At 38.7% G+C, this 17,397-nt stretch overlaps 1 protein-coding gene across 1 annotated transcript; it reads right to left on the bottom strand.

The window, feature by feature from the left end:
- Positions 1 to 55: 55 nt before the first annotated feature.
- On the bottom strand, positions 56 to 16,991 carry tgfbr2l (transforming growth factor beta receptor-like). The gene is made up of 7 exons (XM_007259967.4): positions 16,744 to 16,991; positions 9,273 to 9,423; positions 8,232 to 8,434; positions 6,785 to 7,626; positions 5,687 to 5,828; positions 4,991 to 5,118; positions 56 to 3,694 (listed from the first exon to the last, which is right to left on the bottom strand). Exons 1-7 carry the CDS (start codon positions 16,796 to 16,798, stop codon positions 3,419 to 3,421), a joined length of 1,797 nt encoding a protein of 598 aa, XP_007260029.3. The 5' UTR covers positions 16,799 to 16,991; the 3' UTR covers positions 56 to 3,418.
- Between the last annotated feature and the right edge of the window lie 406 nt (positions 16,992 to 17,397).

Below are 17,397 nucleotides of genomic sequence, written 5' to 3'. Positions count from 1 at the left end.
TTTTTGGTTGCCTACGTGATTTAAAACTTAAAGATTAAAGGAAAGAAAAAAGGCACAATGATACATAAACACTTTATGAGTATATGTTCTGTACATTTGTGACACCAGTTCACAGTAAATGAAGGACACAATGGCTCAATAGATCTGTACCTTCATTTGTAAGGCATTAACAGCTTAATTCTTTTTGGTTTTCTTCACAAAAAAGAAAAGAAAAAGAAAATCCCCAAATCAGTTTTTTGTTGTTGCCTCTACACTCAGTGCATGATCCAGCATAGAACATAAATGCCATAGACTGATACCCCTTCCTCAGACTACCACTTTGAAATTATTAGACACTCTGATTTCCCTAAACTAAAACTTCCAGTTGGGTGGTATAACAAGGTTTTATCATATCGTGATAAATTTCCTTTTGTCGTAGTTATCAGTGCTTAAATACATACAGCTGTGTATTTAATTACCAACAGTGTATTAAATAGTCATTTTTAATAGGATGAAGTGCATCACAACAGTAATGAACACTGAAATGCCAAAAGTCTTGGGATAGCAGTATGTTAAACTAAAGTATTACAATATTTTCTGCACTATAAGGTGCACTTTAAAATAATAAAATTTTCCCCAAAATTGTCAATGCACCTTACATATGAATTTTACCAGTCAGGTTGTAAGAACCCCAGCTAACACTGCTGAAGCATTAGCATTAGCCGCTAGGCGCTAGCTCTTTCGCTGTTCAGAGGTAAGTATATCGGACTGTAGCCTGTGCGTTTACCGTGTTAAAACAAGCTATGTGGGATAAACCAAAAGCTAATATCGCCCTGGCTTATCAGAACACTTGGGTTTCCTTAATGTAGTGCTGTCGGGCGGGATTAGCTGCTAACACTAGTGGTTAGCGGCTAATGCTAATAATCCAGCCTTAGTGCTGGAAAAAAAATCAGGAATCTAAAATTCTTTACTCACCCAAATAAACAGTTTTCAGGAGAGAAATCTGTGTAGAATAACGCCAGCACTCGTTTGACTTTGAAAGAAAACTTTTTTTTTTAAAGAACAGTTTTGTTTATTAGCCTTACTTAGCTTTACTGACCATAACTGTCGTCCAGAGAACAGGGAACACGATACTAGTCTCCTTAAACTTTGGCATCTCAGTGTGAAATCACTATAATAAGTATGTGAGAATTGTTTGTTATTTTAAAAACGTTTTTAACAAGTCTTTTTGTACTGCGTATGTTTCAAAATATTAATATATATCATTTATCACGATTAATGATTATAATATGTTGACCATCCCGCCCTCCCCTATTAAGACGTAGATTTGAGTTAAAAGTTGTATTTTTAAGCTTTTATTTTTTACTTGGAATTTCATCCTTGCAAGGCCAGGCCTAGAGTAATACTGACTTCAACCTGACCCAAGTTATTTTAATTAAAAGTGGCAGTCAGTGTCCTGTGCTTCTTAATTTATTATTGCGTGAGACCTTCACTCATGTCGGCTTTCTAATAAACGGTTTAATAGTTTAAACTGAATTGTCAGCCAAATCAGCCAAAATGAAATTAAATTTAACACATCAAACATCAAAGATGCGAACTCTTCCAAAAGCCTCTTGGCTGGTGTGTGTGTGACCCTTTTTTAACTGTGTTAGACAGTAAATAAGACTGGCAGTAATTGAAGCAGGAAAGCCAGTAATTAAAAGTGTGCAATACAACAATGTCTTGTATCAAAAGGAACGTAAACCTCAAGTTTAAGGCATATTTTGAAACGGCTATGAATTGTTTCCATAAAGGAAAGCCTATGTGCGCTGATCAATTTAAGGGAACAATAAAACGCTCTCTGATTTTCTTTCATCTGAAAAAAGCAGTGCTTCCCGTCTGCTTGTGTGTTGGGCCTTTGACGCGTGCGCTCAGCTCAGGGCCTGTGGTTAATCAAATTGAAACCCTCCCAAAGTCGAGCTGCTTGGGACGACCACATTGTTGTTAAAAGCAAGCGACTCGGAGGGCAATGGAAAATTCTCAAATGAGAAAATGATGTGTGGTAAACAGTTTTTGGAAAACATTTTTGCGCCAGCAGAAATGGGACATACCACGCAAGCATAGTTAGGGACTTCTGGGTCTGGAGGCTTTGCTGCTGCTGTGTTAACTTGTGGTGAGGGTCCTGAGACAGCTGAAGCTGATTTTTTTTTTTTTCTTTTTTCAAATGCTGTGAGAAAAGTAAACATCTGCACAGGCAATGTAGCTTTACTCCTATTTTATATTAAAAAGTTGCCACAAAGGCTACGTTAAATTAAGTTTAGATCCCATTTGGTCAATTACATTTACAAATAATCATGGTTCTTTAGTACAGAGGTTGTCACTGTACTAACAAAGTGGTGCACAATTTTGCTCTATCCTTTAGTGTTGCAAGTTGGCGCAAATACAGAAAGCAGGTTCTGTGATCTACACTAGCTTGTTTTTCAGGGCAGTTTTAACATAGAGCAGCAGCAGAGATGGCATTAGTTAACATGGTATCTGTGGTAACTTTGAGAATAATAAATCAAGTTCAACTGCACCTGAACAGCTGTTCAGCTCAAACATGAGGAGTATATTTGACTGAAACCAGAATAAATTGCTCTGGTGGGAAAACACGCTTAAAGATCCACATTTTTTGGATACTGTAAATCTGTATCCAATTTCCAGTTCTAAACTGATTTGTAATCCAGTCAGTTGCATTAACTGTTAACTTTCTGGAAACAGAATGCAAGGTACAGATATTAAGACCTGGGGTTTAAAGGTTTGGAGAACCTTCACATATTGTAGATGTTCTGAAGCACTTCAAGGGGCTCTTCATACAACTGTTAAATTATGTGGAAGTTTTTTAAAAACATTTTTTTTTCACATTTAGTGTGAAAAGAAGGGTCTCCAAAGAACATTAATTCCATTAAACGTTTTGGAAAAATCACAAACATCTTTGCTGCGTTTATATTTAAGGTGAGTAAGGAAGTTATAAAAATATGAAAACTCTGAACACGGGGCCTTTTGTTGTTTAGTTAGTTTAGAGCAAAAATCTGGCCGGTCTAAGACGTCAGAAATGTTCTTCACATTTCATGGATATAAAAGGCTTTCTACAGAACCAGGCACTGAACGTTTTTAACAAAACCAACAGTGGTTCTAAACTGGCATCGCTGAAAGTATCCTTGTTGGCGCATTTATATTTAAGTAGAGTGAGAAGTTATGGAAATATGACAAAACTCTGAACCCAGGGCCTACATTATCCTGCTTATCCTTCTCCAGTCCTTTTCCAGTGGCACATTATGTTCATTAATTCCTATGATACCAAAACCAAAAGCTGATATTTAGATAAAAAATAATAAGAAACTGATGGAGACCAGCTCCACATATTGAACCAATATATATATAACAAAAACAAGTCTGTTTTGTAGAGCTTTGGGAGCGGTCAGACTTCACTGGGTTGCCTGGAGGAGGCAGTGGTGTGAGCCTCGGCTGAGGTGGGGTTTTGAGGATGGAGCGGGGGACTTGGAGGGGTGCAGGGAGAGGGAAGAAAGGAGTCCTGCTGCTCTGTGGAGTTTGGGATGGGGACAGAGATGGCGGTGCTCTCCAGCTCGTCCTGGGCCAGCGTGTTGAAGCGCTCCAGCACACAGTGTGCAGTCAGACGGGCTTCTGGGTCGTGATCCCAGCATTCAGTTATAGTAGCACTCAGCAGCTGCATTCCCTGTAAGACAAAGACGGAGCAGAATGATCTTTTGGGAGAACTCACTCAAACTCAGTTCTTGGTTCCAGGGATTAACTGAAGAAAATCTGTGAGACACATACACTGACTTTATGCACACTACATTTATCATTTTTCTATTTTTCTTTTGTTAAGTACAAAATATTTGTGTTTCTAAATAGGCTAGCATAAAACAATAATTTAAGAAAGTCCAAATGCACAGTTACTTTGTCATAACTAAAAAAAAAAAACTAAAGTGTTTCAGTGGCTTAGATTTTTGACAAGGTCTCCGACTCCGATTTCCAAGCTTAATAAATTCCTTAACTCTTTAAATCTTGCACTTAAAAGACTTGTCAAACATGCTCTCCTCTAAACAACTGTCTAAATATCTAAAAACTAATTTAATGAATGCCCCTGAGACAGGAGAAGTCTATTAGCAGATATCCAAGAGCTTCCATCTTAAAGCTTCTACAGGAATTCAGGGAAACTGTAGAGATTTGAAAGACTAAGAATACTCTTGGAAAGAACTGCTCATTTGCTAATGAGAAGCAAATCACAACCTCCATATGACTGCCAAGAACTTGCAGGAAGGTTTACCTGAGTCCAGAGAGAGGTGCACTCTTCCACTGGTCATGAAAGAGTCATAAGAAGGAAACCTTACTTGCCCCAAAACTCAAAGGGTTAGTTTCCTGGAAAGGGATTAAGCCTAGTGTTGGACTACACAGCATTCTAACTGAAGTTTCTAAACTGAACCATATTCTCTGGATCATCTACTAAAGCCAAATTAATGTTTCAGAAACAAGTACTGTGGATAAATGAAATTATGTAAAAAAACTTATTTGGCCTCAATCACCAAAGGTGCTATTGGAAAAAATGAAAAGAACACTGCCAAATATCAAATAGGTTTGGCATTTTTAAGGTTTGATTAAGGTTTATGTTGCTGGCAGTTTTTCAAAGGTAAAGATAAGAATTGATTTCTGCAAATCTTGGATGTGAAATATAATAAAAGCAGCATGTACTACCTAAAGAATGGCCCCTAAAAGCAACCTCAATTAAAGATCATCTGAAATTTGTCCTGCCCTGCTCATTTTAGTTTACTTTAACACACTCCACGAAACTCTAAAAGGTCTTGATAATGAACTGATTAGTTTAATCAGATGTGCTGGGAGAAATAAAAAACAGTGTGCTAAACCCTCCTCACTGCTGTCCATTGTCTGTTACTAAACATCAGTGCATGCCAGATGTACAGCTGAGCAATTCATTTTGACTGTCAGTGTATTGTGTAGTATGAAAACCCACCGGATGTATTGTCCAGCTGGGTGGGATGTCGGGTCGTCCTCTGTCCCTCAGTACCAGATCCCTCATGCTGTCCACACACGGCTGCTCACACACTTTCGAACCAAATGGAGGCTCATAGCTCTTCACTTCTGCACAAGCATCACAGAGAGGGTGTGAATTATTACATGTTAATGTTGTTTGACAGTCATTGGTTTAAACATGCAAGTCTGGGCACCCCTGATACCCCTGTTGAAATAATTATTACACACTTTCTGTAAATCCTAGAAACTTTATTTCACTTCTCAAATATCACTGTGTTCGTGTACTATATGATACATTTAACTGAAATTTACGATCCGAACAAACAATGATTTATACAGGAAAATCATGAAAATTATCAAGGGTGCCCAAACTGTTTTATACAACTGTACAGTAGATCACAGCATCACACTTAGTGATTGGAAAATATCTGACCCAGGGTAAGTTGTTCTCTCATTGACCACATTAATACATGTGATTTGTCAGACCATTAACATAATTTGTGATTAGAACAGAGGACAGAACATTTTGTGACAGCTTTTTTTTTAGGCCTTTACTGTACGTTTTTCACAAATATGCATTATTTTCATATATTCATATTCATTCGCAAAAATTATCATTATATATGATTATAATGTTATATTGTTGTTTTATTATATTTCTAATAGAATGACTTACCCCCTATAACATCACAGCGAGATGACATTTCCCACAGCACCAGAGCCATGGAGTAGACATCCATCTGTTTGAAGGACTCCAGGTCCTCCAGGTTCACCCGAGACTCTAGGACCTCAGGGGCCATGTATCGGGCCGTGCCCACCTTAGAAATACAGAGCAATTCCATTTGAACTGGGATATCGTATCATATCGTATAATGTATCTTTATCAACCTGAATCACTAATAATGCTGACGTAAGACATTAAAATAACATATTTTACCATAGGGTAAGATTTTCCATAAACACTGGTAATACATTGTGATAGACAATATATAGATAGCCTATACAATTGCTGAAGACTTTTAATGATATCAAGAACGATGACTAGTTTTAGGGCAGTATTTTGGAGACCCAAAATCTCATTTCATCTGATCCAAATGATCATCTGATCATTAAGCCACTGATGAGCTGGATCAGAATGTTTAGTGCAGGTCAGTGTGTTCATAAAAGAAGAAACTTTTTTTTATTTCAGTAAAATTCTCACTCTTCAAAACAGGTTAAGGCAGGTTTAAGAGGAGGTCTTTTATTTATTTATTTATTTTTCTAAAATTTTTATCCCATTTTCTCCCCAATTAACAAGGCCAATTACCCTACCCACTCATTAGGACTTCCTCTATCACTAGTGATGTCCCAACATCAGGAGGGTGAAGACTAACACACGCCTCCTCCAATACATGTGAAGTCAGCCACCGCCTATTTTGAAACTGCTGCTGATGCTGATGCATTGCTGAGTAGCATCACAGCATCCTCAGAGGAAAGTTCAGTGACTCGGTTCCGATACATCAGCTCACAGATGCCTTGTGCTACACGACATCACCCTTTGGAGTGATGTGGCGAGAGAGCGCCATCTACCCACCCAGAGAGAGCAAGGCCAATTGTGCTCTTTCAGGGCTCTGGCAACTGATAGCAAGCTACATGAATGGGATTCGAACCAGTGATCTCCCAATCGTGGTGGCAGGGCTTAGCCCGCTGGACCACTCAGAGCCTGAGGAGGTCTTTTTTTGCATGCTGCTGCTAAACCCAACAAGGCTACTAAGAATACAGCACTAAGAATTACCTGCCCACTGTTGGCGAAGTCATCCACAGTAAGAGCAAGGTCTAGCCTCAGAGCCAGGCCGAAGTCACACAGAGCACACTCGGCGTGGCTTTTCACCACTATGTTGCTGCTCTTCAGGTCCCGATGAGCGATTGGCACTTTAGGAATGCCGCAGGGCGTAGTGTCGCTGTGCAGGTGTGCTAGGCCCCGAGCCACTGAGCCTGCCATTGCACACAACTGTGTCCAGCTCAGGATGTTGTTAATCAGAAAGTCCTGCAGGTTCCCCAAAGCATGATAGGCCATAATGAGCCAGTACTGCCTCTGGGGGGAACCAGGTGTTCCCCCTCGCTCCTCAGCTGTCAAGAACTGCACAATGTTCTCATGCCTCAGATTGACATCAGAGAAGATGGCCCTTTCGTTGCGCCAGGAGGCGTATTCCACAGCCGGGAAGATTTTCACCGCCACTGTCTCGTACTGCCCACATTCACTGTGGTTGAGTCGTGCCCTCCACACCTCAGCAAAGCGCCCCTTGCCCACCAGTGCTTCCAGCTGAATGGGCAGGTGCTCGGTGTTGTGGTTCAGGCTGTTGGCACAGCTCGATGACAGGTCTGAATTGGCGTCCACGCTGAAGGACAGAAGCTTTCCATGGAAGTCACTGCCATTGACTTCACCCACACAGCCCTCTGGTGGGTCCAGAGACTGGTAATGAGTGCGCTTTGGGGCCCAGTCTTTGGGTTGTTTGCTGGGCCGGCGTGTGCGGTACAGGTAGAAGGCCATTGTTGCAATGACCGCTACCAGCAGTGGAGGAACCAGGCTTATCACCACCACTGGAATCACATCTTTACTCTTTAACCTGGAGAAACCTGGTGAGAAAGGTTGACATAAGTCAAGTTCAGGGAAGTTGAGTAAAGCTTTGTAGCCATACCTTCATCACAGTCCTTAGGACCCTATGCTGTGCCCATGTGCCCATATTTTTGTGTGCTCCAAAACATAAAAATTGGCTCAGCATGGGGCCCAGTATACAAAAATTGTGTAATATAATATGTTAACTCTCTATGGCATGGCGTTTTACTCAGGCAACCATCCACTACTTATGACTGTAAAATACATAATTAAATGATTAAGTATTGTCTCTATTAATTATAAGTGACAATAGTTAATACATTTTCAAACATTGCCTTTTTGTGCTTAAGAAAATTGTAACTAATAAGGAATTGAACAAATGTTGTAATGCTAAATAATGACTTCAGTGGTATCAATAAATAATTCATTGAGACATTCTGTCGCAAGTACTGTTAATTAATGGACCCTTGTTGTATAGTGTTACCTAAATAATACCATAAAAATATACAATAATATATATATATTTATTTTGCCCCCAACAAACAGACAGTTTGTATAATGTTACTGAAATGTTTGTAATGTATTATTATTGTTAGTAGTAGTAGTAGTACTATTATCACATTACCATGTGGTCCCTTGTCAAAGATAAGCCTGTCATTGCAGTCATGTTCTCTGACGCAGCTGCACAGGAACAGCATGCCGTTCTCAGAGGGCAGTGGAGTCATCACACACTCTGTGGAGCTGTGGTTGGACAGCACTATGTTCTCCAGAGCGTGCTGAGGATTGTGGCACATGGTCTGTACACTTACACTCTCATTCTCCTTCTTCCTGTGAACACACACACACACACACACACAAGCTCACTTTCTTGGCTATCTGACTTAACTGAATGTTTGGAAATCCAAGTATCTCATGCAGGTTTAACACAGATAAGACATTAAAATAAATATTACTTTTTCGAATGCTTAGGAATGTTCTTTCATGAGAAAAAAATACAAAATGAATAACAAGTAATTGGGGAATCCCTGCACAGGAGTTTTCTTTGTAATTTTTTGCCAATGTCAACACTTTTCTGAATGTTCTAAATGTGTTTGTTATTCATGCAGTATTAGCGAGGAACGGGAGTTTTTATTTGACTGTTTTATTTGAGTACTGTTTTTTCTGTGTTCCCCAGAGAGCTGACTATACCTCAGTATGCGGCCAGTTTCTACTACACGGTCAATCAGAGGTCAGCTCGATTAACTTCCCAGAAAACCTCCTCAGGGGCCAAGCTGGGCGGAACTAGCTCTGGGGAAATCTTTGGAAACAGGGTCCATTATCATAGCAATGGTCCAGAGAGGGCAAGCTCAGCTAAAACTGTTGTTGGTTTCAGGCATAAATCAGTTCGTCTTACTGCAGTTTTGGAGCTACGTTTTTCGTCTTACCTTCAAGCACATTTATCTTTTTAATACACTGACACGAGCCAACAAAAACATTCACGGTGCGTCCAAATACTGCATGAAGCAGGTTGTTAATGACGAACTGCATTTGTGCTGTCTATATATAAGGTGAAAAGGGAGAGCTGAGCCTCTCGTGCCGAGGCTGCGTCCGAGGAATCAGCCAGGATTTCTTTCCTGTGGATTTACACCCTGCAAATAAAACCAGAAACAGCACTGGCCTGACTTACCATATAGCCACACAGACCTCCTCAGTCAGCATACAGAAGGAGCTGAAGTTGCAGTTGCTCATGCAGATGTTGTCCTCACACACTGGACTGGACTGATCGCACCACTTACACAAGTTACTGGTTATGTGGGTGAAAGTACTGGCCTGAAATACTGAAATATAAACAGACAGAAAGACAGAGGATTAGTGCTTAATGGTATATACAAACAACACAGGCCAAATGAAATATTGACAATTAAAGACTTAAAACCACTCTTAGATAAAGCAAATCATAATTATAAACCTTTAACCACAGTGCAAGTCAAGGTCTGGGATGTGTGTTAGTCAGTAATTGAATGATCAGGTCTCATGTTCAACTGGTTGGATGCTAGTCAGGTGAGAAGGTCAACTTCAGCGACTTTGACTTGGTTTAGTCATTGTTATGGTCAGATGAATGGCCTAAGGCTTCTCCAAAACAGCAAGGCTTGCAAGGTCCTCCTCATCAGCTGTGGTGGATAATTACTGATAGTGGTGAAGGGAGGAACACTTTTGTTGTCCCCCAACAAAAGTGCCTACAACTGGTTAAATGCTGGTCATGACATCAGATGACAAACATTTTACATCAGGATAACGTCTAACACTATTACATGCCTGCAGTGAATGGACACAAAAACTTTAAATGAGGTAAAAGTATCTCTCTGAGTATTTCTAAGTCAAGTAATTGGTTTCTGTACTGTCACCCACTGCTTGCTAGAGTATGACTTTACTTTGGGAAAATGTTAGGATAAAAAAAAAGCTAATCAGATGTTTAATTAAAGTACAATGAAGTTTATCACTCTATCTACTTAAGATAGGGTAAACATACACCCTCTTTTTCCCAGACAATTCTTCTTTTAGTGATAAGAAAATTGCATCTGACTTAGAGTTTTAATTGTGTAAAGTGTGAGATTTCTCTTTAATTTTATGTAGCATTTTCTTCTGCAGCCACCACACAATCTATGTGTAGATTCATACAGTTTTAACTATCTACAACTCTTAAAGCCCTGTGTATCCAGATTAACCATTGGACGAAATGCTTCACAATATAGCCAGCTGTCCTCAGCCAAAAAATGTCTTAACACAAATGAAAACAAACACAAGTCAGTCTCACAAATCATGAAAAACAAAAAACGTTTTTTTTTTTAATAGGAATATATGATATTATAATTTCTTTCATCTTGGCAAACAAATGAATATATAATAATAATATTCAAAAACATAATTATTAATATAGTTGATTTTAGACATTCTAATTTCCCTCACACAAACATACACACTCCTACAGTCCTACAACTTATTTTAAGTCCCCCATCACAACATTCAAACCACAATGAATGCCTGTGTGTCCCCAGTGTCCTCTTTTTTTTTGGAAAATATAAATATGGTCATGCTACTTAAGATCAGCCTCTAATTGTAGACTATCAAGCTCAACCCACTCACCCACACACACATTTCTAATGGCAGCTTAATTTCTACTATTTCTGAAACAAGAATCCTCATAAGAAAAGAGAGAGAACGTAACTGTTTGAACGCGTGCTCTTGATTGTGTCCTGCTGTCTACTCTGCAATCATACCATCATAATGAAAATGATGATTGTAATGAGAAATGTTTGGAGCAGTGAAACTCGTAATGACAACTGCAATCAAGGCAGAATTTGTGGCCGAGCCTTTGGGGAGAGCTGTGCCCCATCTGGAGGCTATAGAGAGCTAAGTGGATTTGGATGTTATACAGTATATATTATGTGTTTTGGGACAGATTCAGTTTGGTTGTCAGTGAGTGTGTGTGTGTGTGTGTGTGTGTGTGTGTGTGAGTGTGTGTGTTTTGGGGCAGAGTAGGGAGGGGGGTTGTGAGTGACTGTGGTCATGTTGGGTGTATGCAGCGTTCCTTCCCACGCATCCTCTCTCCGCTATCCTAACGCTGCCACATCACAACACTATTAATTGTGGATTGAAAGCAGATGGGGGGTGGGATTCCTTCACTCGGAGAGCGTGGTGATCTAACAGAACCAAGTAAACATTAAAAGAAGCTGCACAGATATTTCACAAAGACTTCCAGATGTTCGCTGATGCCAACCATCAAAATATACAAGTCACTGAGAGAGAGAGACAAAGAGAGAGAGAACGAGAGAGGAGAGAGAGTAAGAAAGAAGACTAAAAGGCTGCATAAGCAGAAAAAAGCCCCCTCTCCAAACTTTAAAGTAATTAAAATCAGCAGTGACTTCTCCAGAAATAAATTGAAGCCAGAAGTGTTCACTCGGGCCAAGTTTGAAGCACAACCCCTCTGTACTTATGGGAAATCCAAAGGCCACATGCTTACAGGAGGCCCAGAGATGTTGGCCTGCAGTTATTTGCTTTGCAGTCAGGCATGCGCTCTTCTCCATTCTCTACTTGTAATTCAGCAGGTCTGCCCATTCTAACACACTAAATGAACATTCAGTATGACACAGGGCAGCATGATGCAATTTCTGAAGAGAGATTGTCATTGTTTTTATCTTTTCAGTGAAGACAGAGGCCAAAAATAATACAGACTTAAGAGCAGGGGCCTGTTAGTTTTCAAGCTTTAGTTTAATGTATAATACAACCACAGATTACAGTATTAGAAATGCAAATTTAGAAAAAGTACAGAGTTTTTTACTATTGCTTTGACTTTTATTTGACTGCAGACAGTAGGAACGCAATATTTTTCATGTTTATCTGTTCAACTTCATTGGATGGATGAATAGATAGATGGACAAATTGTATTTTAACAAATTAAATTAAGTTGACTACATAAAACATTAAATATCTTGGGTTCATACTGTCTGCAATCAAACAAAAGTCAAAGGAAATGTGAGAAAAACTCTGTTTTTTTGCACTTTCCATGCTGTCCAACCCTTTTCTGATATGGAGTTGTATTTGATAGTAAGAAATCTGCAGTATTTTTCAGTCTTTTAGAGATGGGCCAGGTTAAGGTTAGCTAATGCTATGCTGGCTGGAAAAACATATATCTTGGACTAAATGTGAACCAATTCAGCTGGAGTTAACAATAACCAATATTTAAAGGGTATTTCCTGGCAAAATAAAGGCTGTGACAGACCAACAAGATGTAGCCCAAAAAACAACATCCACGTGATGCTTCTTGCTTGATGGGATGATGTAGATAATCAAAGGCCTTTAAACAAGGAGGAGAATGATCAAAACAGGATTTCTCAGTTTAGCAAGATAACTTTACCCCAGAATTGATTTTGCCTATCCAAAAGCTGAAAGATTTTTTTTTTGGTAAGATAAACTAATTCGAGCTATGGAGAAATCCAGCTTTCATTTCTCTGTCCAGGCCTCATGAGTGAAGAAAGGCTGCACTGAAACCTTGTTTTTTGAAGTGCAGTAATCAAACTCAGCCACTGGGAGGCATGTTGGCCACCGTTTACTGGCCTTTAAACTCAGCATGCTCCTTGAAAGCATTTCCTGAATAAATTAATAACAGCATAATCATAACATCACTCAGAGGCCCGCTCACACGCATGTGACATACAGATGTCTTCAGACCCTCTCAGCAATAATCCATTGTTCTCTACAGCGGCTCTGAAAGACGAAGCTCTGAGCTAATTTCGCGAGATTAACAGAAAGAGAGGGTGCCATCATCACCACATTACTCACATCCCTTCCCCCTAAATTCATTTGGAGACAGAAGAGACAGGTTTCCCACAGCTGCCAATGCAGGGCCTGTTATCTCATGCCAAACAATAAATAGCCATTTATCTTCTAATCTAACTTCTAATCATCGTGGTTCTCTTCTCTGGGTTAGCAGACAAGGCCGAGGCCTGCAGAGAACAATTCTCTGGACTTGTCTCAAGTAGGCAGAGGAGAGAAAACACAACGGCGTGTGTCTCCACTCTCCGCTCTCTGCAGGCCATCACGGGTCTTTACAGCCACAGGGTGGCTCCGGGCCTGTCAGCATCATATCCCTCACTTTAGGCCTGACAATATCAGCATTGTACGGAACCGTGATGGCAGGGCAGCGAGGAGAACAGCACATCAGGCTCTTCAGATTTGTTCTGCAAATCCTTTGTGTGGCCACATTCATCAGCGCTGGCACCACGTCTCCACGCGTGCCCTCTGCCCCCTTTCAGAGTTCACCAGAATTATTTTTAACAGAAGCAATTTCCAACAACAGTCAGAGAGTGTGGCGTGAGGGGACGAGGAGGTTATGGTTTTCTTCTCTCCACCCACATGGTAATATTTCATAATTGTTGTTGAGGGTCTAACTGCTCGCTCACACACCCATTCCATTTAAGGGGGCCTCTGCTGTGCAACAAAGATAATTTGGAGCCTCAAGATGGATATCCTGCTGGAAATTTCCACTGCATATTATACAGTGACATTGCAGCGTGGTCACACTCTGTTGACTTGTTTCATCTGCACAGCAGAAATCCTGCTTCTAATTATAATATTTGGGTGGTGGGTTTAATTTCACAACATGCACGTCCCTGAACATACACTTTCCAAAAGAAACCTCCAGTTATACTGTGAACAGACAGTTTCTGTACAGTTATGTCAAGAAACAAAACAGTAGATCTTTAATAATGTATCATTGCAGTCCCCTTATATTTGTGGTTGCTGATCATGCCAATATACAGTATATACAGTAAATGATGAGATGCTGAAGGTCAAAAGGCCCAATTTATGGGAGTAGAGGAGAAATACAAACTAAAACAAACTAATATGAAATAAGAACTAGTTATTTAGTTGCAGAATTAAATATAATATTCAGTTTAATGACCTGAGGTCCATTCCCATTGTCACATGAGAAGGAATAGACTCCCACCCCCAAACACAAGCTAATATAAGACATTCAATACTTTCTCCTTTGCTTGACTGATAAAAGCATACAGTAGTAGTGGAACACACTGACACCGCTCGGACATTGCCCTCAAACATAAACTGTCCCAACCAACAAAGATCTATAGTAATACTATACAGCTCCCAACACTTCAGTATAACACTAAGAGTATATAGTGCTGTATATATACTTTTATAAAAATACTGCTCAAATTCTTGTAGTTTATGTAGTTCTTGCATATGTGAAATAAATTAAATCTAAATGATGCACCCTACCAATCACTGCTTGTTTCATTAATCTTTCAAAACTATCTTGTACTGAATTAGTGATTAACCATCAATGAGACAAAATCAAATAACTACACATTAAAATAAAACTTCAGTGACAATAACACAGTAATCTCTACACACACTAAGTCTAATTGCACAATAAACCAATTGCTTTTAAATCAAGTAGCATGAATAATAGTATTTAAAGCCAAATCTGATAATGTTTACTCTCTATGCTGAGGAAAGTGTCTCTTTGGGTAACTCTTTGAGAGGAGTGCTCCCACTTTGTGACTAGAATAACAGTTAACAGATTTTACAAAAACGTGTCTAGAACAAATTGTAAAGAGTGATATCTACTGAGAAATAGAATAGCAAGGTTTTTGTAAAGTTGACTGTAAAGCAGTAAGATATGCTAACCATTACAATTATACGGGGCTATACAATAATTTTATAATAACCTATATTTCTTTTATAATATTAAATAATTTATAATATTCCTATAATCATATTTTACAATAATATGTATTAATTGTGTTGAATATGATACTAAACTACAGTAATTATACAAGATTTTAAACTGAATACTGTAATAGTATTTTAGAGGAATCCTGTTAATCTCTGTGTTAATCTCATATGAAATACTGCATGTCTGATTAATCTATATAACTCTACTGTACTGAGGTTTATTAGTAAATAATCTTCAATGAAACAAAGAGGTTCCGAAGCAAAAACAACGTTAATTTCTACACATCAAATATAATTGCACATTAAAATAAGTGCTTTTAAGTCAGATATCATAAACAATGGCATGTAAAGCGGAGTCTGATCATGTTTATTGTTTACTCTCTATGCTGAAAAAGATTTATTATAATGTATATCAAGCATTGTCACATGACAAGGAAAAGACCGCCACTCCCAAACACAAGCTAATGTAAGACATTCAATACTTTCTCCTTTGCTTGACTGATAAAAGCATACAGTAGTAGTGGAACACACTGACACCGCTCGGACATTGCCCTCAAACATAAACTGTCCCAACCAACAAAGATCTATAGTAATACTATATAACTCCCAACACTTACAGTATAAGGTGCTGTATATATGCATGTATAATAAACTGTACTTATGTTTTTGTAACATATAGTATTTGTGTATTCCTATCTTACAATACTTAGCAATAGAAATTGATAGTAGTAGAAAAGGAATAGTAGAGTGAAAGTCAAACAGCATAAACAACTGCATGTAAAGTTCTTTATGCTGAGGAAATATCTCTTTTTGTAAGGTCGATTAAGAAGCATAAAGAAAATAATATTCTGTATGCATGATTAATCTAGCTAAACTATATTAACAGTATTGAAGTTTATTAGTAAATAATCTTCATTGAGAAAAATGGGTTTGCGGGAAAAACACTATATTCTCTTAACATTAACTATACTTAATAATATAAGTGCTTTTAAGTCAAATCAGAGTAAACAATGGTATCTTAAGCTGAGTATGATAATGAGTATGAAAATTTCTAATTGGGTAAGGGTAATTATAAAGTATAAAGAAAATAGAATCGATTTAATCTATACACTATTGACGTTTATTAGTAAATAATCATCTATGAGAGTTTAGGGGTTTAAAAAACACTGTAATTTCCACACATTAAATCTAATTGCACATTAAACTAAGTCAAACAGCATGAGCAATCACATGTAAAGTTAAGTCTAATCGTGTTTACTCTCTATGCTGTGGAATCTCATTGGGTAAGGTTAACTATAAAGTATTAAGAAAATATAATCGATTTAAGATATACAGTATTGACGCTTATTAATGAATAATCATCAGTGAAACAAAGGAGTTCAGGGTTTTAAAAAAACACTGTAACTTGTACACATTAAATCTAACTGCACACTAAACTCAGTCAAGCAGCAAAATAGTGTATATGCCTGGTGACGAAATATAGAATAAGAGAATATGCACACATGAGACAATACCAAAAAAGTCTATATAATAGAGTTTAAAACACACATTAAAACGAACTGCTTTAGCTTTTAAGTGCTTTTAAAGTCAAACAGGTTGATGAATGGCCTTTAAAGCCGAGTCTGATGGTGTTTACTCTGTGCTGAGGGAAATGTCTCTTTGGGTAAAGTTAGCTCTTGGAAAAAGGGCTCCCACTTTCTGAGGCTAAACTAGATAACAGATTACAGTATTAAGATTAAGCCTTTGTCTTCCACCTTCTGCTGTAGACTGTCATTCTCTTAAAATACAACTAGAACTAGCTATAAAGAGTGATATCTGCTGAAGAGAAGGTGTATATTTAGGTGAAGTCTTTGTGAAGTTGGCTGTACAGCAGTAAGGATAGGCTAAAGTCTCCTACTCACTCAGAGAGAAGAGAACAGATGTTAGAGCCGAGAAGCTGCAGCGCATGCGCCCCATAATCCCGAGCCACGGATCTCCGTTTAAGGTTCCCCGAGCTGCTGGACTCTTTCCTTTCTTCTAACTTCTCCTTTCTAACTCCTTTCTCTCCCACAGAGCAAAGATAGCTAGCTTCACATCTATGAGCGGCTATCGGTTCTGTCCTACGCGCTGGAGCAGGAGCTGCTGGGACTGAAGGCTCTTTCTGGCTCGCCTTTCCCTGTAGGCGGATCCAGATGTTTTTAATCCAGCTGTGTGAGGAGGCCCGCCCAGGAACTCCACTTTATTCATGTAGTAGATCCTTTAAAAGCCTATTCACTCTTCAGCAGCCTTATCAACTCGAGATACAGAGCTAAACTTTAGAGGAGCAGGACTTTATAGTAGTACAGTGAGGTTTGCAAAGATATAGGTTATTCTTAAAACTTAGTTTTAACTGATAAAAACAGACCAGATACACGTTGAACCCAGTGAACACAGGCCTGGAGGCATGTGCACATAAACAAAGCCTGCAGGAATGAGGGAGAATGTACCGGCATTTTACCGACATGAAGTCTGAAATAATATAGATTAGAGATTGATTATATAATAATTAAACATAGATACTGATTTAATAAAAAGAC

This window comes from Astyanax mexicanus, chromosome 11 (assembly GCF_023375975.1).
Source record: "Astyanax mexicanus isolate ESR-SI-001 chromosome 11, AstMex3_surface, whole genome shotgun sequence".
In the NCBI taxonomy this organism is placed as follows: Eukaryota; Metazoa; Chordata; class Actinopteri; order Characiformes; family Acestrorhamphidae; genus Astyanax; species Astyanax mexicanus.
The sequence above is the reverse complement of the archived record's forward strand: the minus strand, read 5'-3'. Positions and strand labels throughout refer to the sequence as shown.